At 37.7% G+C, this 25522-nt stretch overlaps 1 protein-coding gene across 1 annotated transcript in view; it reads right to left on the minus strand.

Annotated features, from left to right (window-relative positions):
* Positions 1-14692: 14692 nt before the first annotated feature.
* The window catches only part of LOC106068234 (metabotropic glutamate receptor 8-like), a 203220-nt gene continuing 192390 nt past the window's right edge, over positions 14693-25522 (minus strand). The window contains exons 10-14 of the mRNA XM_056027372.1: positions 23514-23670; positions 21405-21645; positions 20578-20674; positions 16399-16686; positions 14693-15779 (exon numbers count right to left, since the gene is read on the minus strand). Of these exons, the coding sequence (XP_055883347.1) occupies positions 15156-15779; positions 16399-16686; positions 20578-20674; positions 21405-21645; positions 23514-23670 (1407 nt within the window). The 3' untranslated portion in view covers positions 14693-15155. The remainder of the gene's footprint in view (positions 15780-16398; positions 16687-20577; positions 20675-21404; positions 21646-23513; positions 23671-25522) is intronic.

The following is a 25522-nucleotide window of genomic DNA, read 5'->3' on the forward strand; positions in this document are numbered from 1 at the left end:
TACTTTACAGTGTTCATATATATCAGACGTCCGACAGAAGGCCCGTGGTGTTAAAAATTAATCGCGATGTTGTTTTTATTTTCATTAATAATTTTTGAAAATCAGTGGTAGAGTTCTTCCCGAGAAAGCCAAGGGAAGGTCTAGGGACCACTGTATCTGTTATTTCATTGGAATAATTTTTGTAGGAAAAGGTAAAAAAATCTTCTCACACACACACCTTTTCTCGCCCTCCCCCCTTCCCTTCTTTGTAACAAATCTTAAGAATTTGTAAATCCCCCTCCTCTTTTTGATTTATCAGGTGTACACAATTAAGAACGTGTTAATAAACTATTGTTTTAAAACTTTCAAACTTCGTTTGCCGGTTATTGATGAGAGCTACATTCTATGGAGTCAATATTTCTTTTAAGCTCTTCCACTTGTACCTTTTATTTAGTTGAAGATTTTGAAGTTCAATTATGCGTTCTTGTCATCTTTCAGTCTATCGTGAAACGCTTCAATAACAGAAATGCTTTAAATTTAATAACTACGTCCTAACCTTAGATCTGGTTGTTTTAAAAGGAATAAAATGTTGAAGTGTTCAGTAACAAAAAAGCCTTTTAAATCTTTCGTTTCTTTAGTTTCGTCCTGATTTAACCTTTGACGAATATAATCTTAGGGCGTCTATTTTTAGGAATGGAAATCTCCGTGCAAACATCTTTTGAGGCGGGAAAAATGAATAAACAAAAAACTCTGAGCTTTGCCATGACACGAACTGTCGGCCCTGTCTCCGAGGCTTTAAAATCGCGTCCCCCCCAGCTCCAGGCCTCAAGCTCCTTCACGTTTTCTGGGGTTCTCGAGACCCACGTCTGCTTGAGGACCGTGTGCGTGACGTGTATTAGTGTCAGGGTGCTAAGAAAGCTCGGCTGCTCGGTCTCGGGGATTAAAGTTTAAGTCTGCTTGCGATGTTTGAGAAGGTTGAGGCGACCGCAAAGATGAAGGCGGTTAAAGGGATTGGAAGTGATGCTGTGTTTTTGAATTTTGACGTTTTGATTGGTTAATGACTAGCAGACGCATTAGTCATCTCATTTGGTTTCAAATTAGTAAGCTTTCATCATCAGGGGCTGACTGGGTATCAAAATTGGTCCGGGAATTTCTATACTATGCGGCCCATATATTGTATATCATATGATGGACATCCAATTCTACGTCTACCTGTCCTTGCGGCATAAAGTTAAGTTGGATAAAGTATCGATTACTGTACACATGCAGTCATGCATAAAGTGAACACTATATCCTTAAACGAAATATATGCCTTTAGTCGCTCTTCCTATTTGGAAAGTATGAAGCCTACTAGAAGCACTGTCTTTATTTCGAAAAATGTGTTACATTAAATTAGTATTAACACGTAGAGTCTGTAAAAGATTAAAAAAAAAAACACGACGCTCAGAGGGCCCTTTTTATAAGAGAATTTTATAAAACCATTAACAATTTAATACGTGTCATAGTTGCATCCATGCGGCCCTTTCGGTGGCCATACAGGTCCATTCGGGTACAGGCCACCGGGGGATTTGCCCGAACGCCCATATCGCCAGTCCGTCCCAGCTTTAATATAAAGTTGTTGTATTTTGTGCAAAGTATAAATGCTAATGCACTGATTTATGTAAATTATATAATTGAAGTAGGATATACAGTTTTAATTCAATACAGTGGATGAAGCGCGTTAAAATGAGCATCGCGAAAGATTGACAAGACAAATGTCGAAATACAAGAAAATGTTGGTCTTTTTTTTTATTTTTGGAGGGGATTCAAGATGGCTGTGCATGACTTCCGCACCGATGTCCTGGTGAAGTCTGGGATTTCAAACTTTCTGATTTCAAGGACGCCCCTGAGTCCATCCTAGTCTAATGAGTTCCGCAAATACGTCGGGGAAGTGACAGTGGCGTAGCATCCATGGCGCGAAGGGGTTCAATGAACCCGGGCCCACGACCATTAGGGGCAAAGCCTGTGGAGTAGCAACAATGGCGCAAAGGGGTTCATTGCACTTGGGCCCATGACTCTTGACTAGTTGAGGCCCACGTGAGAACTTACGGATGACACTAAAGTCCTGATTTTCACGAATTAAAATTTCGACACAGCTTCTAATTATTCAATTTTTTCCAAGCTCAATTTGTTTCTTTTTTTTTCTGTATTTAAAATGTGAGGTTAGAAATTTCTTATAGCCTTTACATATTTTACGTATGAATCAAACGTGTCACAATAGTTGTGATTCTAAAAGTTTTGTATCCGAGCCAATGAAGTAGATACTTTGAAATACTGTAGGACGACAGTGTCCACGGAAGTTTTCATCACATTGTTTTGTTGTCTTTGTATTGTGTAAACACAATGCTACTGTAATTATTAGAACAAAATTAAAAAAAGGAGGTGAAATTTATAAAAATAATTTTAAAATAACAAGAAATATTTAGCAAGGGAACCAAACAGCAGAGTAAGTTACATATATGCCCTTAAAGTTGAAATGTTTGTTCTGTTACAATGAATGGCGAAACCAAATTGGGGAACAGGTTTATAACAAAGATGTAGAAGATAGAAAGATGTCAAAATTAATCACGGAATATTGTCTTTCTCTGACCAATGCTTAGTGTTTGGTTCATAGTTCATAAAGAAAGTTAACACTATTATATTTTTACAAGAATATGATCATGGAATAGTGTCTTTCGGAGATGAATACCTGCGTATTACCTATGGTCGAAACGATGTCACCCACACAGCAGTTCCCCCCACTCCACACAGCTGATCTATCCAAAGATATATACATATATGTATGTGGAACTCTGACCATAGCTTAGTATTTGGTTCATAGTTCTTAAAGAAATGTATCACCATTATATTTATACACAAATCTCTAACCAGGTTTTATTTAAAATTGTTATAAATATTTAAATTTGACAGGAAAACAAAGCCCTACAGATTGAACACGAGATAACAGACTTGTTGGGCAATACAGTTCTGGTAAACATACCAAGGTCCAATCCGCACAATTTTTCTAAGAGCAACCAAAAGACATTAAAATTTGCTAAAAATTAGAATTATTAAAAAAAAAACTGTTTTGTGATATCCGATGACCGAATACCTCCCAAAAAAATAGCATCTAGAGAGTCATGTCTAGGTTTTCGTTTTTGTGAGAACCAGACGTCTGCGGAATTGGCTGAAGAAATGCTCCGAGTAATGAATGATCCCCTGTTACCCTTAAATAAACTGCGAGGCTAAAGCTATGATGGTAGGGCCACAATGGTCTTCAAGTATTGCTTCACCAAAAGGAGCCACTTGCCCATTATGTTCACTGTGCTAACCATGACTTAAACTTGTTCTTAAATGATTCCGTCAGCTGTGCTCAAGACGTTGCAGATTTCTATGACTAGGTGTTTTTTTGCTCACAGCATCTCAAGATGGACGCGTCTTGAATCCAGTAGGAAGAGCATAGCTTATAGTACACTCAAATACTTTTGCCCACAAGGTGGTCATCAAGGAATGTTTCGGATATTTTGATGTACTAAAGCTGATAACACAAATTGCTTTGTGTTTCTCAAATGAAAAAGAACGCCTGGAAGCTGCAGCACTTAGTGGGAAATAAGAATTGCTTATTGTCGAGTACTAAATTTGATTTAAATGTTGAATAAACGATGAGCAAGATCTACATGAAGCAGAAAGTATTGGAATGTCTTTTGGTTAATATCCCCATACATTCAGATGGCTCAATTGTTCTGTCACACTATACATTCGTCTTACTTGGGGGAGGAGGGTCCACCAAGATATTCTTGAACCCGGGTACATGGATACCTTGCTACGCCACTGGGAAGTGAATGCGTTTAGCCGTTGTGTTGGCTACATGACACCCTTCTTAACCGTGCTCATAGAAACAGATAAGCTTGAAATAGCATACTCTCAACACAAGGGTAAGTACTCATGAACAAATATGTATACATTTAATAATAATAATAAAAAAAACGAATAATAAATAATAAGGCTTGTTTTTGATTCCGAAGATTAATTAGGAATACAGTGTTTGCCTTGGCTATGCAGCCCCAGCTGAGACCTACATTCTGCCACACCCAGCCCAGACATAACTATTTTTCATCCGGTGGTCGGCAGTTGATTTTCTTGTTGGTATTAAATGTGCATCCCGAGGCCTTTGTAAGTGATCTCCAGCTGTGTCGTACCGATGCCGCCTGCAGTCAGGTGCTCTCGACTGTCAGTTAAAGCATGTTGGCGCCTAAGGTGTCTTTAAAGCGTTTCCGTGACACACCTATGTTACGTCGACCACCTTTCAGCTCACCAAAAAGGAAAGCTTTTGGCATACGTTCGTCCCCCATACGGTACAAGGTAATTATCAATACTGTTATCAATGATCCTTCTAAACTCGGTTCCTAAATCAATATGGTTTTAGATTTTCTATTGTATATACCTGTGAGCCTACGTTACCACACACAGGTCCTGTATTATGCTAGAAAGATGATATTAAAACTTTGTACGTTTTTATCTATTCCCACAATCGCTTGCACATAGCTGGTAAATTTAGCATCAATAAATGTTTTTACCGCATTTCTCAAAATGTTTCTCATCTTTAAGACTGTCAAGTTGACGCAATGGATATTGATATTTTGTTATTCAATCTTTTTTTCTGAAGTGGGCTCTTTCCAAAAATAAGTCTGTATGTTATTTCTCTAGCTTTGGGTTTGATGTGTTTGTTGTGTAGATTTAAGAAAGTGTCCTCAAATTCGATAAGATTTAGAAATGTGCACATTGTTAGACGCTTCCGCGGTGTAAATAATACAACTAAACCAAATGGAGGTAACACTCATCAGAATACGTATTCCAATAACATCAGCGAAAGGCTGATCAATCAATAGAAGTTAGTCCACGCTGATACTGAATGTCCAACAAGTTAAATAGCAATGAAGGGAACTGTCGAATGTCAGCTAACTCTAGACGTTCATAAACTGTGACTTAGTTCTACGTTGACCTGGAAGTAGTCTGATTACGTCGACTTCTATTTCGTTCTGTCTCTAAAACCCTTATCCTTGTTTTACTAGTCACGTCATTGTCACTAAGTCAGAACTTCCACTATTTTCCGAAACAAATAATTAATTCCTAATCTTGCCATAACAACATCTATAATTAACATATAAATGAAATAATGTCTAAATATCAAAATGATATGATACCTAATGGCTAAAACTCCAGATATTTTCCATTTAAATACCACAACAAAGCCTTACTTGATAAATCAAAAATATATTCCTGTCCTTTTATTAATATATTTATGAAGGAATTATCAGATTCCCCCATCAGCAAACATGTTTCAGTGAGATTTCTTTTCTTTTTTAAAATTTTAACATTGCATCATTACTATCTCACAATGTTTAACTCTTTCTCTCTGTTATTATATTACGAAGGAATTCTTCATTTTACTCAGTACTATTTCACTAACATGTTATAATTAAGCTTCAATAGCTTTGTTGTTTGTTATAAGAAAATAATGTATTTGGGATAGAATTAATGGAAAATGCATGCTTTTTTATATAACACTAAGTCAAGTTTATAAAATTAAAGATTAATTTAATTTAATGAGGTCAAATCAAGGATGGTATCGTCGATTTGGAGAGAAAGAGTTATAAAACACAGAAAGGAAATAATAAGAAATATGAAAAAAAGGCAATTATGCAAGCGGATTAATGAGACAAACATCCATAAAAAAAAGCTAAAAAGATTCTAGAAATAAAAAATCCCCTTTTGGGTCAGGATTTTGTGTTTTTACCATCACAAAAGAGATACAATACACCGACAGCAAAGACAAACAGACACAAACACTCTTTTGTTCCCCTGGCAATCAAATCATTAAATAGAAACTGATATAAACTTTTCACAAGTAAATTATGAATGAGTCTGGTGTGAATGCACATTTTGTTTTTTTTTAGTTATAATGTTTTGTTTGGTGTAATGCACAAATTGTAAGACAAATTTCCTTACGGACTATAATGTTTTGTTTGTTTGTTTGTAAAATGTTTTACATGTTTCGGATGTTCCTTCAGAGTTGAAGATAGTTTACTTCCTAGTCCAAACCTCCCGCAGGACGACGGGGGATGGGAGCGTGCAGGATTTGAACCCTCGACCATCGATAAATCCGAACGACAGTCCAGCGCGCAAACCTCACGACCAGGCAGCCATCCAATACAGATTATTATTATTATTATTATTATTATTTATCAATCATATTACGATAACACACACGACAAACAAGTTTACCAAAATGCAAGGCGTCCAGACTGTTCCACAAGGTCTGCCAGTTAACATAATTCAACAAGGTTACAAAGACAGATTGTGTGGAAACACAAACTCAAAATCGGCCCCCCAAGTTATCCACCCAGGCAGGTAAAAAGACAGGTTTCAATATTTTCAGAAACAACATGACAATGAAATTCTATTAAAGACAAATGACAGAGAAGAATGGAGAAAGAAGTTTGACAGATCTTGCGTGGTGCCCCAGTTGTCCACAGACCAAGGGATAGGTGAAAATGAATGTAAAGTTAGATGTGAACCTGGCATAACTAATGTCTTCTAATGATTATATTTTTACCTTTACCTTTACCTATCCCTTAGTCTGTTGGACCGTTGGGGCACCAGGCAAGATTTGTCGACCGTCTTTCTCCATTCCTCTCTTTTTTTTGCCTTGTTTAGAACCTCTCTCAATGGCAGGCCTGTCTATTCTTTAATGTTGTCCTCCCATCGCTTTTTCTGTCTGCCTCTTCTTCTTTTCCTTGGCACTGTTCCCTGAAGGAAGGTCTTTGCGAGCCCCGTAGATCTTGTAATGTGGCCAAAGGTTTTAAGCTTTCGTCTTTTCACAATAGTTAGCAGGTCATCATGGGCTCCGATCGCTACAGTCTCTGATTTCTTGGTTTGTGATGCGGTCTTTGAATGTGATGCCTAGGATCCTTCTGTAGCATCTCAATTCCATTGCTAGGATCCTCCTCTCAAGCTCTGCATTCAACGTCCACGACTCACAAGCATATAAAAATGTGGCCATGACCAGAGAGCGCATCAGTCTGATTTTGGTGCCGAGGTCTAAGCCCTTATCTTTCCATATTATTTTAAGTTTTGAAAGAGCTGCTGTGGACTGTGCTATTCGGGCCAATAGTTCGGGCATTGTTCCCCCATCTGAGACAATAGCTCCGAGGTATTTGAAGCTGTTCTAGTTAGCTTTTCACCTCCAATACTGATGCCTCTTTTAAAACCCTGTTGGCTATTGGTCATAATTTGAGTTTTTTCGGCATTTATTTGCATGCCATATGCTGTGGAAGTCTTGTCAATGCGCATCACCAGGTCAGCTAGTTCTTCTTCTGTCCCTGCTAGGCCGTCAATGTCATCTGCGAAGCGCAAGTTAGTAATTCTTCTTCCTCCAATGATTATATAATTGCTCTAATTGTTTTGTATAGGGACAATCTCTTATTCCTCAAGAAAAATTCATCTAGTTCTGTGTTCTATGCAGTAGTATTGTTATTACAGGTCACACGATAATATGAAAACCTACTTATTAATTGTTGTCTTAAACTATATCCAACTTATATGCATACTAAATAGATTTTTTTTTCTTTAAAAAAAAATTAAACATTTTTTTGTGAAAATTTAGTAGTTAGTATAACAGAACTTAGCAATACAAATGTAAAAAAAAAATTTTGGAAAAAAAAAACGTTTGCATAAATGTGTTAAAAATATGGTAAGTAGCTACTCCCCTACTAAGGAGCTTTCCTTGTTTGTTACTATAAATAGTGAATAGTTGTAAAAAATGGTGTATTTTTATGAAAAACTGCTTGAATAGTTGATTTAAAATAATTAGATTTTTCGCTTTTAGAAAAGAAAAAAGTAGCAGTCGCATCAGAACTTTGAATGGTTTAAAATATTATGATATCGTTTTTTCACTATCTTTTCTAGTTTACAAGATCTAAACGGACGGACGGACGGACAGACAGGCCACACAAAACTAATAGCGTCTTTTCCCCTTTCGGGGGCCGCTAAAAATGGTTCATTATTCATTACAATCTCCATTGCCCATTGGTGTTTAAATAAATCTACTCGTTTTTGAATCCCAGTAGAATGTCACGTGATGAAGAGCTGAGTTTTTGGAAACTGCAAGAAATATGATCAGTTGACTTTCGGATATTTATGTCGACTTTTGTGACATCTGCAGGGGAGGATATCACGATTGTATGATCATCCATCATTGCAATGTCAAGCACCATTTTTGTTTAAACAATACTCATTAAAGTGGAAAACCAAATAACTGTCCCCTCGTCGTTGCGTGTGTCAAACTGTAGGTTAGTGTTTTAACCAACCATGAAGCTATGTAGCACCACAAACCACCTCTGTATAACTTACAACCAGGATTCTACTAACAAGTAACAATACTATATACAAATACAATCACTACAGGTACGTGACTTGTATTAGGAGAAGGCCAAACTCAAATGTGGGAAACTCTTTGGGATTCAGCCCTTAGAAAAAGTCATGAGGCAGAGTCAGCTTGGAGCACAAAGTGCAACATCCTGCGACGCCGATGATTCCAAAGTGTCTCGGAGCCTGCCAATCCTGCGTGGAGAGGGGGAACTGCCTTGTGGACTACATTGTTCGTTCCGACTAAAGCTAATGCCCAGGCGTTAATTTCCTTTCTATGACGTGATCCATAGTCGCTTCAGAACTGAAGGAGGCCATAGTAGTACTACAGTTACAACTGAGAAATAATAATCATTAAGAGAAAATAAAAACTTTCACTTAATATCAAATGTTTTTTAACATTAGACATTCGGACAGAAATCTCGGTATTTAAAACAACACCTGTGCATTTTGTGCTTTATTTAAAGTCGGCTTTCCCACATCTGCAATATTTTAAGTTTCAATATCACTGCCTGGTATGGCATTCTGAGCATTAAAATAAAAATAAACTTTATAGAATCCTAAATGCTGCTGGCAAAATCATTGGCAAAAAACAAACCCCATTTGGGCAGTTGTTAGAGACAAACATCTCTAAAAAAGCTAACAAGATCCTCGAAATAAAGAATCACCCTTTGTGTCAGGATTTTGTGATTTTACCATCACAAAAGAGATACAAGACACCGATAGCAAAGACAAACAGACACAAACACTCTTTTGTTCCCCTGGCAATCAAATCATTAAATAAGAACAATCTGATATAAACTTTGTCACATGTAAATTATGAGTGAGTCTGGTGTGAATGTACACTTTGGTTTCTTATAGTTATGTTTTTTGTTTGGTGTAATGCACAAATTGTAAAACAAATTTCCTTACGGATAATAAAGATTATTATTATTATTATTATTATAGCAAGAAATATGTTTTCCTACGCTTCAGTCTAAGGCTTTGTACAACGTTTGATTGGATTCAAAGCAAAGATTAAATACTAGACTTCAATTAAAATTCCCCATTTCAACTATTTCAATATCCATGAGTAGAGCAAACAAAGGCAAAGTGAAAAAGAAGGTCGTAATGTTTACTCCCTATTTTAGGAAACATTACTACAGATTATAAATAGATACATGCCTGGTGTTTACCAGGTTTATACCTACCATATACCATACCTATACTGATCTTTTTCTATATCGTTAGATGTGTCATATCTATAAATAGAACCAGACACCTACAACAGTGGTTCCCAAACTTTTTTACTTAACGGAACACTTCGCACATTCAGAGCACTTAACAAATCACTTTATTTTTTTTTTTTTTTTTAAAGAGATTAATTCACGTGGTGGCCTACTAGTTAATTATTCCAGTAGTTCGTGGTACACCTATTCAGGCCTCGCGGAACACTAGGGTTCCGCGGAACATAATTTGGAAAACACTGAAGTACAATGGTGTAAAATGTTCATATTGACCTGCAATAGGTTCATCTGCACTGGTTGGCTTTTCTACAGGGCACTTACACGTGTGCGTGTCGAAACGTTTGGCATGCGAACCAAATTGGGGCCCACGTCGGACTCTAAATTCGGTCAAACGTAATCGAGTTTTTATTTTCTTTTTCAGTTTTTATCTTCACGTACTTTCTTTATTCCGTCACCATTTCTCTGAGGACTTTCATCTTTCTTTGTCTTAGTTTATACGTGACAAACATTAACTATATGTTTACTGCATTCCTACTTCGAAATTAGCGTTGGGCTGGTTATTTGATGGTGGTTTTATCATTTTATTTTTGATGGGCTTTAAGTTAGGTGAAAAGCAATTACATTATTTTTTTCTTTTAGACAGTCATGTAAAAATAAATTGCGTTTCATTGAAATGGTCGTTTTGAGTGCGAAGTTTGCCTGCTGACATCTTTGTTTTACAAGTTTCGGATGTTCAGAGTTTATGATAATCTACTTCCTAGTCCAAGCCTCCCGCAGAACGACGGGGGATGGCAGCGGGCAGGGTATGAACCCAGGATCATCGAGACGACCGATTTACAGTCCAGCGCGCATACCGTATGGCCAGGCGACATCCTCAGCTGTCTAGTAAGGTTTGGACCTAGGATGTAAAAATCTTCATTTCTTAAGCATAGTTTTAAACTTATAGGAAAATAAATAACAAAACATACTGCAGTATATACAATGATAAGTTTGAGAGCACCATGCTTACTTTGAGGCCATAGACATTTACCGAGAGGTCCTGACAACTATTTCTTTCCTGTTCTATGACCTACCTATTGTCTATTACATTTCTATACGAAGTTTGCCTCAACTATCTGTATATATAATTCTCTACGTCGCCCAACCATGCGGGACAAGACGCACGCACGTCGATGAAAAAGTCATGGAAAGATAACTCTTTTATTTCTGAAAGTCGGACTATAGTTACCCCACGTAACTTTCGCGGCGACATGGAAAAAAAAAAGAGGTGGGGGAGAACAAGTAATCTTCTTTGTATATAAAATTCTCTACGTCTCCCAACCACCAAATAACGGCGTATGCTACGCCGCGGATCGGCTCGTTTAACTTTATTGTTCATCTACTTTACACTTTCTGGACAACGTTTTTCTTGCATCTTCAAGATTTGTATTTGACCTTTATCTCACATTCTTTTATATAGGATAGAAATACCAGGATAAAATATGTACCAAACACATATGCTGCATCCGGGACCTCAACCGTGAACCCAAAGGTCAAGTACCATAAAAAGGAACACGTAGATGATGAGTACTAAACTTAAAATCACGTACAATTGAATTACGCACTATTAAAAAACCCACAACCTACTATTCTTCATGTATTTAAATACAATACAGTTTCGCAAAACCAGAAAACTTAAAGAGAAAGTGAGTAGCAATAAAACTGGTAAAAATAAAATGAACAGTGACTATAAATCATCATTTGTTTGAACTATTAAAAAGTTCATCTTTAATTCCCCCCCCCCCAAACACTGATAAAATAGTAAGATAAGAGATTTTAAAAAGTGAATGCAGTCAAAGTGTGCATCGCCAGACATTTGTACTTTTCTTGGTAAGCAGTAGCACAGATACAACAAAAGTATTTAAATTCAGATTCTTTAGCGCTGTAGACTTAAGTTATTTCTTTTTTTTTTACAATAAAGAAAAGAAACGTAGAGATCTCTATTAGAAATACAAAGTTTAATGAGATCTTTACAAAAACTGGTGAACATTTCGAAAGTTACGTTGCATGATATAAGTAAAACAAAAATGAATGAAATATAAAAAAAAAATATTGGTAAATCAATATATGTCAACACAGTTGTTACACATTCGTATTGAAATGAGCAAATAAATAGTCAACAAATTATTATACATGGACTTTCTGTACAGGCTGATTGACATTCACAACCTTTTCATATTTGTGTATTTGTGTTTTTATGTATGTCTTCGTGTGTGTGTGTGTGTTTGAGTGCGAACGAGTCAAAGTTTCAATTTACCAAGCGTGTTCTCTCTTAGGATTTGCTCTGACGTCTTAAGACATTTTCCCGCCACATTCTAATCAAAGAATATCTAGGTCATTGAAATTATAACTATGTTTGTTTTTGTTTGCTTGTCTGTCTGTCACGTTGATATCTCATATGAAAAAGAATGAGCTGAATGGTGTCACGAGATGTAAAATCTAAATATTTAACAGTCCACACTATTTTATTGTTAATCTAAAAATCCAACTTTCGTAACTATGCGGTGTTGACGACCTGCTTTCGTAAACAACTTTTGCTTGTTTACATTTTTAGTGATTGTGTGAGAAAGACAAAGAGTATGTATTGTGTGTATGTGAGTGTGTATTCGTGTGTGACAGAAAATCTACTTATACTAGGTGTTTGTGCATCGAATTGAGTGTTTGTAGCGGTAGATAGAAATCAACTCTTACAAACTTGGAACAGACATTTTGAGGATAAGAGACTACCTTGCATGAGTTCTTCCAAAGGATTACCAGATATTACGGAGTACCAGGCTTAAGTTGCATTAAAGGAATACCAGGCTTAAGTTCCATTAAAGGAATACCAGACTTATGTTCTTCCATAACAATACCAGATTTAAATTCTTCTGAAAGTTAAATTGTTTGGTCACTTCTGATATACTTCATTGAAAATGTTCAAAACCAAACTTCAGGAAGGATATTAACTGGAAATGGTTACAAGAACTGAAATATTTTACCATCTTGACAAAGTCAGAGCTTAAAAAGGCAGGTCATATTTCCTAAATCTATGGGCTCAGCATTTTAAAAAGGCTTCTTTTAGGCAAACTAAAAGAAACAATACACTCGCCATGTAAAAATAAATATTCAAACACAACCAATCACTCAATCTGACATTGCTTCCTCAAAGACGTGCAACCAAAGAGAGATCTCAAAAGTGCAGAAAGAGAGCAAAGAGATGTGATGAAAAGAAGGTGCTGTGACACTCTAACTCTTACCAGAATCCAAACTTCTCTGCACGCTAGGGGGCGTCACGCAGAAGCATCAACGTATATTGTCTGACTCGCTCACTTATGTAGAAAATAAAAGTTGGTCTCATCATAAAATGCTAATGAACAAAACTAACAAAAATATGAACAAATAAAATGTACTGTAAAATAGTTTATTTACGTGAGGTTTTGTGGGTTGAATGTTCGGGGAGCTGTTCGCGTGTTTGTCCTTTCAACTCAGCATCAGTTCAAAAAGTCAAATGATCAGAAAGAAAGGCGGAGAATTCTGCACAAAAACTTCCTTAGTCAACAGCAGCCATTTTATTACAGAATATCAAGATGGAATATCAAAACATAATATCTACACAACTTGTTACCATGGCAATAATGTCAACATTAGAATGTAATTTGTTGTATGATATCTTAATGATTATTTTTCTTGCATTCTGTAACATACATTTGGTTTAAAAAGTAATCTTATATTGGCCATGTCAATTCATGTTATATTAATTCATGTTATATTGACCATGTCAAGTAATATTATATTGGCCATGTCAAGTAATTTTAAATATCTTTCACGGTTTCTTTATAGGAACAACGTCCCGGCAATAATTTTCCAAACCAATGTGTTTAATGCATAAAAAAATCGCAATAATACAATGAATCCATTCATTAGATAATCACAGTCTAAAATCACAATTTATAGTTATTCCATTTGCTCTGCAAAAGTCACTCATAATGTTCATTAAATGTTTGTTAGAGTCTTACCGTAATATAGTTTCATTTTCTGCAACAGTTTTAATTACTTGAAGATGCCACAGTATCTACTACCACACAATAGTATTTGACACTGGTCAAGTTGATTACTTGACTAGTTGATAAGTTGACTATGAAGGCCTCTTGCAGGACGGCAAGGGATGGTGGCGTGCAGGGCTCAAACCAAGGACCGTTGTTTTGATAGTCTTGAGGGCATCTCACAAGGCAATGCAGCCATCCTATTATTATAATACACTGCACAGTGTTTCTAAGTTCGTTGTTGGTGATTTTGTTCGAGCTACTTGCCAATAGTTCTGTCAGCTTTTTAAAAGATGTTTTCATAGACGTCATAACAAAAGGATGAATTATAACAGCATACACACAAGCTTCACTTTTTTACCCCGTTAAAACTATATTTTATTTCCCTTTGTATTGTATAATCACATAATTGGTTACCTCTCTTTGCGCACTCAATGCAATTTAGCCCTGACGAGAAAATGGTCTCATTTTGTAGACTTAATAAGATCTATAACTTTCACACTTATTATTAGTTTTTACGAACATACACAATTGTAAACTCGAACTGCAAGACCATTGACTTGCATGGTTTATCTTTGACATCTTGTCGTTTAAAAGTCAATGATTGTAAATTATGTGACAATAATGTTACACTATTACAGATACAGTGTTACTGGCGTACACAATAATAGCGTTCAATTTATTTAAAGTCCATTCTTTATGAATGTGACAATCTCCAAGTGGCATGATTACAATACCGTTAGGACATTGCTAAAAGTAAATAGTTTCTCTAAGTGAGCACAATTGATAGGCTTAATCGTCACTGCTTAGCATAATGACTGCAGCACTGGGGCTCTATTATATATTAGTAGTTGTTTTTTTTTTTTAAAGACTTCACACGACGACCAACTTCTGATGTTTACGTAACTGCTAGGCACTTCCTCTCTGTACCGTTGTAACAAATTTATCATGCAATGAATGCTTGGCAACGCAGTGTATTAGACGAGGCCGAGAGGACAGGGAACAGATGGGATGTCATTAAAAGACTAGCAAGGGACTGTGGAGAGTGGGTGGTTTTACTGAGGGCCCTATTTTCCACGAGGAACACAAGGGACAGATAAAAATGATGGTTCTTGCTTTGTCCTTGCTAATTTTTATATTTATAATCCTTCTTATTAGCTGCCATTACTTTACTGCGCCTAGTTAGTGTTTACTCATGTATATGTACACTTTTACCATCAAGCAATTACTTACATGGTGTACCAGTTACTTAGTATATGGTGTACCAATTACTTAGCGTTTTGTCAAATTACGCTTGGATAGCTCTATAAGTTACTGATACAGAATTATATCGATCCGCACATGGAATAGATGTTGTTATCGAAAGTTCGATAAACGGACACAGTGATATGTAACGAAGGAAAGTGTATTGTTATTGATTTGATAGCTAATGCTGTATCGATGGTCACGTGATGTCTAATGAAACGATCTTCACGGGAGACGACTCGTCACAGCTCGAGCTACTGTCCTCCGTTTCATTAAGTCCGCCCATGACGTTGGTGAAGAGGACGACGCTTCCCCCGTGGTGCCGCTGAACGTGGGGCCCATCACTCGCGTCAGGGTCATCCAGGACCATCTGTTCTATCTCTTCGTCCACTGCCAGCTCCCCGCTGTGCCTCTCCGCCCCAGCGGAGCTGGTGATGGGCGCTGCGGTGGTGGTGGTGGTGATGACTACGCCCCCGGAGGAGTTGGTAAGCACCACCTGGACGCTGTTCTTCTTCCTCTCCCTGGAGGGCGGAGGCAGCGGGGGCTCGCTGGGGATCTCCCCGCAGTATACCCCACCGTTTAGGTCGTTGTACAGGCAGGAGGAGGGCGGGACGGCGCCGCTGCATCCTATCCCCGTGGAAGCGGTGGACGGGTCGTAGAAGGTGCGAGCGGTCTTGCTGCTGGCCGAAAGTGACGCCGAGGACGTCTGGCGGATATTTTTGTGAGGCTGCAGCAACACAATGTAAACTTTCGGCGCAAACAGACAGAACAGGGCAACCGTAGCGCTAATGTTAACACACATACACAGGGAGGTAACCTCGATCTGAAAAAAAAAGCAAGAAAACATTTTATTAGTTTCGTCCCTTGTGTTATTCTATACATAAAAAAATATTATTACGTTATAAGACCGTGCACAATATCTGGAATATCAATGAAAACAAATAACAACTTAAGTCGTAATTTGTACATTTTACAATTTACATTCACTAGGTACATAGAATAATACTTTTGCTATATATTACATGATTACGTATTATATCTTAACTTCCACAATTTGAAATAACTTGAATAACTTTTATTTTTTAACAAAACTAAATATATATTTTTTTTTACAATATAAACAAATTCAACTTGAGATAAAACGAAATTAATGAAGTAGACTTCAGTAATAATATAAAATGGTATTCTGAACAAATTCAAATCCGTACAAAAGCACGTCTTTCACTCTGGCAATCTGGAGTCGTCTGTCCTACAAAAGACAGCTGACGACAATGCCGTTTATCTTGCATCATTCACACTGCATAGCTAACCTCTTCCCACCGTCACCATAGAAACAAACACATACACACACTCCAAAACATCACTTCCGATTCGTACCAGTGTGTTAATCGAGTATATTATATAGGCAAGTCTGCAATTGATGATAAGCTGCAATGTTTTACCTTGAAGTCGTGGTTAGCTCCGAAATAAATCGGAACGAAGGCACACCAAACAATGCATGTGCTGTACATAGTGAAAGCAATGTACTTGGCCTCGTTAAAGTTCTGCGGGATCTTGCGGGTTTTGAATGCGTACACCGTACACAGGATGATGAGGAAGATGTTGTAGAAGAGCGAGACGATGGTGGCTATCTGGCTGGCCCTGCACTTCAGCACCAGGGTGTCCTTCTCGTGTGTGACGTAGACCACGCTGGGCTTCTCGAACCCTATCCAGGTGAACGCCCCTACGATCTGTTGATAGATGAAGGCGATGAACTGGGTTTACATGGAAATAGCGTTTAACAATCATGTATGGTGTTTTAAGTGTATTTGTGTTTGTGTGTGTGTGTATGTGTGTGTGTGTGTGCAGACGTTTTACCCCCGAACATGTCTGTGACACTACACTCGCAGCGGTTCTCAACCTTTTAAGCTCGGCGACCCCTTTTTACAATCCCCCACTCTGACGCGACCCCCCCCCCCATACACAAATACAGAATTGTAGGGTAGACAATAACAATCCATATTTTCGATGGTCTTAGGCGACCCCTAACAAATGGTCAATCGACCCCCAAAGGGGTCGCGACCCACAGGTTGAGAACCCCTGCACTACAGGGTAAGTAATGGAGAGGCTGCAAAGTAGTAGCAACAACAACAACAACAACAACAACAACCAAGTAGTAGCAAGTGAAACATTTTAAAAATCCATAAAAAAACGGAGCTTATCTAAGGGGAAAAACTCCACACTAACAACTATATATCTAAATAACGTAGAAACTATTTCCCATATTTGATATCAAACAAAATAATTTATTAACGATAAATAATTGACTATTTGGTTAATTTCTTAACTGATTGATACTTTGTTAAGTACAATAAATTTTGTTTTCAAAATTTCATCTAAATCTGAGAATGGGTGTGGGAGAAATAACGTGAATATTTATGTAATGGGACCAAAAACTATATCATTAGACATATCAGGGAACACTGAAGGGTTCATTTCCTTTGTCGGTATCAAGCGAAAGAAATTACCAGAAGTTAATTGACTAGTTGGTTGTTAAGTTATATTTTTTGTATTCATGTCTTGTCTATGCCAATGAATATTTGTACGAATTTTCAACTTGATCTGAGAGTGGGAGAAATAACGTTCGACAAACTAGATACTAAATGCGCATGGCATACCATGAATATTATAGTCCTCTTTGTTAAGGAAATTTGGGAGGCCTGATGGCTGAGTGGTTTAGCGCCTGGCTTCCAAACGTGGGTCCGGTGTTAGAATCCTGTTGAAGACTGGGATTTCGGGATCTTTAAGGCACCTTAGTTGGAGAAAAGTAGTTGGTTGGTCGTTGTGCTGGCCACATGACACCCTCGTTAACCATGGGCCACAGAAACAGATTACCTTTATATTATATGCCCTATAGGGCGCAAGGTCTGAACCTAGTTATCTAATTTGCGGTTTTTTTTTTTTTTTTTTGGGGGGGGGGGGGGGGCTGTTGTCGTTGTGTAGGTGTGGCTGGGAATGTAGGACAATATATTTTTCTTTAGTACAAGCAGACTAGAATACTTACAACTGGCTCATGCAACATTAGCTCAACCCATCAGATTAAGAAACAAGAAGCTAAACTTATTTTTCATGGTACATTTATTGAATGGCAATGCTAAACGATGTATTAAAAATACAAAATGTAGGGGAGATAATCAAGGAAATGTTTCATAAGCTAAAACAACAGGAGTGAAAGCCCTTGTTAAACTGAAACTGACTACAAAAAAAAAAATACATTTCAACCATGTTCAGTGATTTACTTTTGCATTTTGTTCATTTCATTGTGAATAGAAAAACAATTGTATTATTGTACTAGCCAGCGCAAACGTTACACAGTTTGTGCATATCACTTAGTGAAACTGTTGACAATGAAATATAACAAAAGAAGTACCATAATTGTGTTATATATAAATATACTACACTGAAAATAGCAGAGCGTAGAGCTAGGGCTACCAACAGGGCCTGTCATGCCTATGCGGCCGCAGTGGGCCCCGCACTTTCATAGGTCCCGCGCTATGCGAATTCTAGGTGTAAATTATTAAATTATACCATTTTAACTTATTAAAGGGCTTCTGGAATTCTCCTTAAATTATAAAATATAAGAAAAAGTCATAAAAATCTCCTGAAATTATTAAAATCTTCTGAAAACTGATGCGAATCTCCTTAAAACACACAAATGTGTCATTTCGGGGTGTCATTCAATAAGGAAAACGCCAATCCTACTCGCGATGAAAAACAAAACAAAAAACGAAACAGCTTTGTCAGCTTTCATTTAATACAAATGCAATAATAAGCCGAATTTTAACCAAAACAAAAATTCAAATACTTAATTTACTTTAATAGTCACTGGCATACAAGTATAGATCTAAATCTATCTCGACCTCTTCGAAAAAAACAACAACAATACTTTGCTAGTCGATAGTAAATCTAAAATGCAGATGTGAATGTTTATCGGCGTTTTGTTGGACAACTACTATCTACTGTAAAGTTAATTTAACAGTGATTTTGTACTTAGTAAACTATAAATAAAACGCAAAGACGAATTTATTTTCTTAATTTTCACTTATTATCCTTATTACAACGCAAATTAGGTCCCGCGCAATCCGTTTCGCATAGGGCCCCGCAACTTGTAGGGCCGGCCCTGGCTATTAGCATAGTAACATCACATCAGATTATGAGCTTATTGTATTGATAGTTTATGTTAAAGCGCATTTAGTCAACATTATGTTTGTTATCATCACTATATAAATTAAATTATTATCATTATTATCCCGATGCTATATTTAGTATTACTGTACTTTGTTGAGAAACTAACCATGGATAAAGAGACGGCTAATGGTGAAATTGATTCTCTTTATCGCCGTAATAGCGGAGCTGGGGCGGTTGCATCACTCACCACCGTCCTAGGCCACCTCTGATGGATTACCCTGGGTTTTGTGATGATATGTTTAGGTGGTCCTTGTAAGGAGTAAAAAAAATGAGGAGGGGCGGGGTATAGGAGAGTGAGAAGAAAGAGAACGTAGATTTAAGAGACAAAACTTTTTTTTTCTTTTTTTTTTTAGAAGAGCGGTTTTAGTTTCCTGAATGCTAGTTGTGACTATTTTCCCCGTTGATTGATTGCATACACCGTCTCCACGTGATAAGTTACTTGGAGCATGTGACCCTTGGGCAGCTGGCAGCACACACACAGGGCCATGCCGCTGATCCCAAACTGTATCGGCACTTACCGTTCCTTTAGATGCATCAACTGCATGGGTAGCAAGGGGGGGGGGAGGGGAGGGTGCTGTTTAATAGTAACTTAAGAAGGTCATAGAGAACTGCTATGGGGTGGTTGTGCAGGCGTGTCTATGGGTTGGATCTCTGGCTCCCTCCAAAGTCATCTCCAGTTACTTGCCGACAGGATCCTAACACACGCCATACATTTATACCTTATTGTAAACTAACAATCTGAATTTTGACAACCAGATTCTAAACGAGATAAAATAAATCTTTTTTTCTTGATATCAGAGGTATTATTATTTTTTTAACGATTCTACTAATTATAACTTTTTCTTTCTTTCTTTAAAACAATATTGGTAAATTTTTGTTTTTAGGATTAGAAGTTACAAATACATGTGTTTATCACTGTAGTGCTTAGCAAATGTAAGCGTGTATATGTAGCAGCTTTTTGCGTCAATGTTAAAATTCATGATAAAGTTTTTTGAAAGTAAAGTATTCCTAGATGTTACATGACAGCAAAAATTTTACTAGACAGAAAATATTTGTTTGTTTGTGCGGGAAAGATTGTCTTTGTACGTGAGTCGTGTGTTGAGTTGTCAAAGTGAAGAAAAAAAACACACACACATTTAACACTTTTAACGTCACGACAACACACAAAGTGAAAGGTGAACATTTTAAATCAAACAGTTTGTTATCGTTCAATACAAAACAATCAAACAAATATAGAAACGTGACACACACATACACAGAGAGAGACACACACACGGACACAAACATACACACACAGACACACACACCGACACAGACATAAACATACACATACACACACAAAGACACACGCAGAGACACACAGACACACACAACCATAAACCGGCATCACACACCTGTACAGAGACCAGGGCTGAACAGATAAATATTTGAGACTTGGGACTGGTATAACTTGGACGCTTGACCATCGCTTTTATACCGACAGAAAAAATCCTGCAATATCAAAAGACAAAAAAAAAATTACTACTACTCATTTAATGACATTTAATTTAACGAGTGGTTTCTAAATAAAATAGAATGGCTCTCTAAGTAGAAATGAAGGCACCTACTCTACTTTACAAATGTTTCACTTAAAAAAAAAAGAAATCAAAGCATAAATCAAGCCAGACCAAGATTAACATGACGATGGAATTGGGTAGTTAATATATGCTTATATCCTCTGAAGTTAAATTCCTAGACCCAAATTCCAATGTACTTCTGGAAATTCTAGCTTAGCTAAAAAGATAACGGAACTCTTCTTTGTAAAATAACAAAATGGTACAATCTTCAAAAATAAATCTTAAACAAATTGAAAGCCCACAACAAACACACAATGTCACTTAATGTCAAAATTAGACTCACAAAAGTTGACTTCAGTCTTGAAACATATCTACTCAGCAGCATAGTCTTTTCCCTGAATTTATTTTCTATCAGACATTTGCTTAAAACATACAAGAAAGAACTACAACCCTATTTTAAAATCCTTTGGCTATTTATTTTACTAACGTGAGTCTTTATTTCTACTAAACCTTAAATCATGGGCAACAATGTTCAAAACAGTTCAAAGACTTCATTTCATTGTTCTAATCAGTCATGTGACAATATTTAGTTTATACATTATTAAATCAATATTTCTCAATTGACATAATTTTGATAAATAGGAGTTGGGCAACAGCGCACTGACCTAAATATCCGATTGGTTTTCGTTAAGATGGCGGCGTAGACAAAACAGAGGGAGACTCCGAGACCCAGTCGTCTGATGGCGCAGGTCAGTACAGAGGGGCGAGCCAGCATTGCCACTGAGGTGCAGTACGAGAGAGCGATTCCAAAGAGCAGTATATAGCAGAGTTCTCTCCCTGAGGCCATGATGAGTGGAGTCTTGTTGAACACCAGGAAAACGGCAAACACGAAGATGGTACAACACACTGTGGAACACAAAGATGGTACAACACACTGTGGAACACAAAGATGGTACAACACACTGTGGAACACAAAGATGGTACAACACACTGTGGAACACAAAGGAGACGATTGTGGGAGAAAGTGTGACAGAAAAAAGAAGTTGATTTTGTTGGAGACAATATGAAAGAAATGAAGTTGATTTTGTGGGAGAAATTGTGAAAAAGACAGTCTGTTGTGGGAGAAATTGAGTGAAGGAAGATCGCCAGTTAAGGCAGTTGGGATGATTACACGAGGATTCTCACACTGATAAAAACAGGTGGTGAAAATTAATTAATAGCACGCGCGGTCGTCTTTATTTCTGTAAATTGTGTTGTACTATGTTACCATCCTTTAATTCCTGGGGGACTATTCCTTGATCCCAGCACAAACTTAGCAGTTCGTGGAGTGGCTTGATTAGGGCATGCTTTCCAGCTTGAATGGCTTCTGCAGGAATACCATCTCCTCCGGGTGCTTTTCCGTGAGCAAGCATGTCAATGGCTATGCTCAGTTCCTTTACAGAAGGTGTTTCGTTAGACAAAGCAGTTGGCGAGATGACATTTTCAATCTGGTAAAGTTCTGCATAGTGCTCTACCCATCGCTCCATTTGCACTGCACGATCACTGATGATTGAGCCATCTTTCGACTTGAGCGGGGCACACTTGCTGGTGTGAGGTCCAAAGGCTATTTTCATGCCCTCATATAGTCCTCTGATGTTACCACAGTCTGCACAAGATTGGAAGTTTCCACATAGGTCCTGCCTGTATTTGTTAGCGCACTATCTTGCTATTCTTTGGGCAGCGTTTCTAGTAGATCTGAGCGCTTGTAAGTTGCTTGGGGTGGGCTACTTTCTTGTTTCTAGTGGCAGTTTCCATTTCTGGCAGACGTGCTTCAAACCAGTCTTCATTTTTCTTTGTTTTGTTCCCAAAGTCCAGTGATGATGTTTGGTACATAGCATCACGAATAAACGTCCAGGTTTTTTCTACCTCAGCCACTGAGAAGTTTTTAAAAGCTTCCTCTAATTTCTTTGTGAATTCGATGCGAAGATCAGGATTGTTTGTGTTTGCAGTGTTCAGGCTTGCTTTTCTTTTTCCCTGTGATGTGTGGATCTTAGTAGGCAGCAGTCTTGTCCGGCAGGACACTAAAGTGTGATCAGTATCACAGTCCACACTTTGAAAGCTATGTGTCAGCAGAATGTTTCCAATGTCAGTATCATATCCAGCAGGTACCAGTGCCCAGACCTAAGATGCCTCCATGAGACACAATGCTGTGGTTTTGTCCTGAAGTATGTGTTGGTAACGCAGAGCTTATGGCATGCGCAGAATTCAAGAAGTCTTTTCTGTTCTCATTCATCCTGCCGATTCCAAAAAGCCCAAGGCAGTCTGGCAAGGTAGTGTGGTCTGCTCCTACTCTTGCATTGAAATCACCTAGAATGACCATGTGCTCCTTTTGAGGAATAATCTCAATGGCTTCCTTGAGGTCTTCGTAAAACTTTTCTTTGTCCTCCTGAAGTGAACATAGAGTAGAGGCAAAACCACACTAGGCTCATTCTAAACCTCATGAATGCATGAGGGGGGGGGGGCTGATGGTCATAACTTCAAGAATAGCTTCAGCTCTTTTGCTCTTGGCGAGCCTGAGACGAAAAAAAAAGGCAAGGGAGGTGACTATGAATGTAAACTTATAAATCTACCACTTTGGAATTTATGAAAGATTAGAAGTGAAAATGTTTTAGCTTTGACAATTAGAACTTCAATCATACGACCATTCCAGTTCCTGCACAGTCTGTATGCTGTATTCCAATACAATAACTTGTGCTAGCGGTAAAAAGATATGAAGACATAAGCTAGCAACTCACCTCCAGCTATAGAGAAGGCCACTGGTAGAATAAACCACAGACTGGCCGGCACCAGGGTGACCACTGGCAGTCGTTCACATCCGGTTAGTGTTGCGTTGGGCCTGGAGTCTGTTGGACAAGGCAGACACTGAGTCTCGTCTGGCAAGTATTCATTTTCCTATAAATGAAATATTGATTTTGGAATACATTACATGCATCCATGGGGATTTGAGTTTATTATAAGCAGATTTTAACATAAAATAGTATAAACATTAAATGTATTTTTCAAATTTGGAATTTAGTGATAATTAAACAAAGTCTGTATTGCATTTTGTATCTAACTGATAGGCACTTCTCGTCGTTTTGGAAAATGATGTTTCACGTTTGTATAACCTTTCATTATGGAGCTGTGCAGCATCCTTCTTCCAAACAAAACATTGAAATGATAGATCAACAATCTAACCAAATTCTGTAGCTCACAGTTTCAAAAAGTCACATCTATGTAGCGATGAATCCATAAGTGGTTTTCAGTAGTGACCATGTAAGGACAATTAGGCTGACATGAGAGATCAACTTTATTAATGCCTTGAAAGGCGGATTTCCACTATTTGAAGGATGGATTACTTCTAGCTTCTCATTTAAATGTTGGAGGGTTCAGTCAAGATTAATCGTTACAGAAGGCTTCAACACTGACCTGCGACGTCGCATCCAGTAGGCAGTTTAGACCAATACCTCTTTGCCACGTCACAGGTCCGATGTCACAGGTCTAGACTGTCCACAGGTTGTGACGTCACAGGCTAGTGTTCAGGCCTTGAATAACGATTGGTCTAGGTTCAGATTCTAGTCAAATATCCGAGAAGTACTTCGAAGTACTTTCCATTCAAAGTGGTTCTCCGTACTTTTTTTTTTCTTTGGAGGTGTTTTGGGGTAGTGTTTTGGGGTAGTGTTTTGTTCGGGGGGTTTTAATGGCGGTCATGGCAGGCATAATCTGTGGACAGTTCACTAGAGCTAGTTTTACAAGTCCCAATTTTTAGCTTTTGGAGCAAATGTTTTCTCATTCTGTTGAGTCTGGTTCTGGTAAGAATAATTGTACCTAGGATGTGTTGAGTTAGCTTGCAGTTATCCTGTTTCACGCTCATTTTGGATAAGAATTTGTACATTTATGATATGTTTAGTATTATTTAATGTCCCGATGGTTGATGGTGTCAAATTGATTTTAATGGCTTTTTTTTAAAATATAATCTTGTATTTACATTTATTCAAGGTATTTATTACTTTAAGGAAAATTGTACAATGTTTCTGTGTTTCACAACACAATTAAGGCATTGTTAGAGAGTCACTGTGACATGCGGTAGTCAAGGTTCACTTGGAGTGCTTAATTTTCTTGTTTCACGTCAAAATCGAAGTCTCGTTTAAAATCACGGGTAAAACTCGTTTTGGGTCTGGCCACATGGTCAGACGGGTAATTCACGGTACATCCTTGGAAAGGAGGGAAAGTGCATAGGATGTTTATAAAAGTAGAAGATTTGGAGCAAATGTGGTAGTTGAGTCTTTTCATACTTTGGATTAATAACTTGTGAAACATTATTCGCTGTGCCTTTAAGGCTGAATTGTGTAATTTATATTAATAAATGTGTATCGTCTGCTAACCAATGAGTCAATTTGTGAATTTCAATGTCTGTTGTGCTACTCTAGTTCCATTAGGGCCGCAGCGGTTCTCAACCTTTTATGCTCGGCGACCCCTTTTTACAATCCCCCACTCTGCCGCGACCCCCCCCACACACACACACATACAGCAATAGATGAAAAGACAAAAACAATCCATATTTTCCATGGTCTTAGGCGACCCCTGGCTAATCGTCAATCGACCCCCCAAGGGGGTCGCGAACCACAGGTTGAGAACCCTTGCATTAGACATCCTTCTTCCAAGATGATGAAAGATCCGTCTTTATTTTCTTTTTATATGCCAAAGTAGGTAATGCTGTTGACAATGTTTAGATGTAAATATTATATGAGTTGCATCCCTTTGC

This window comes from Biomphalaria glabrata, chromosome 4, assembly GCF_947242115.1.
Source record: "Biomphalaria glabrata chromosome 4, xgBioGlab47.1, whole genome shotgun sequence".
NCBI classification, from domain to species: domain Eukaryota; kingdom Metazoa; phylum Mollusca; class Gastropoda; family Planorbidae; genus Biomphalaria; species Biomphalaria glabrata.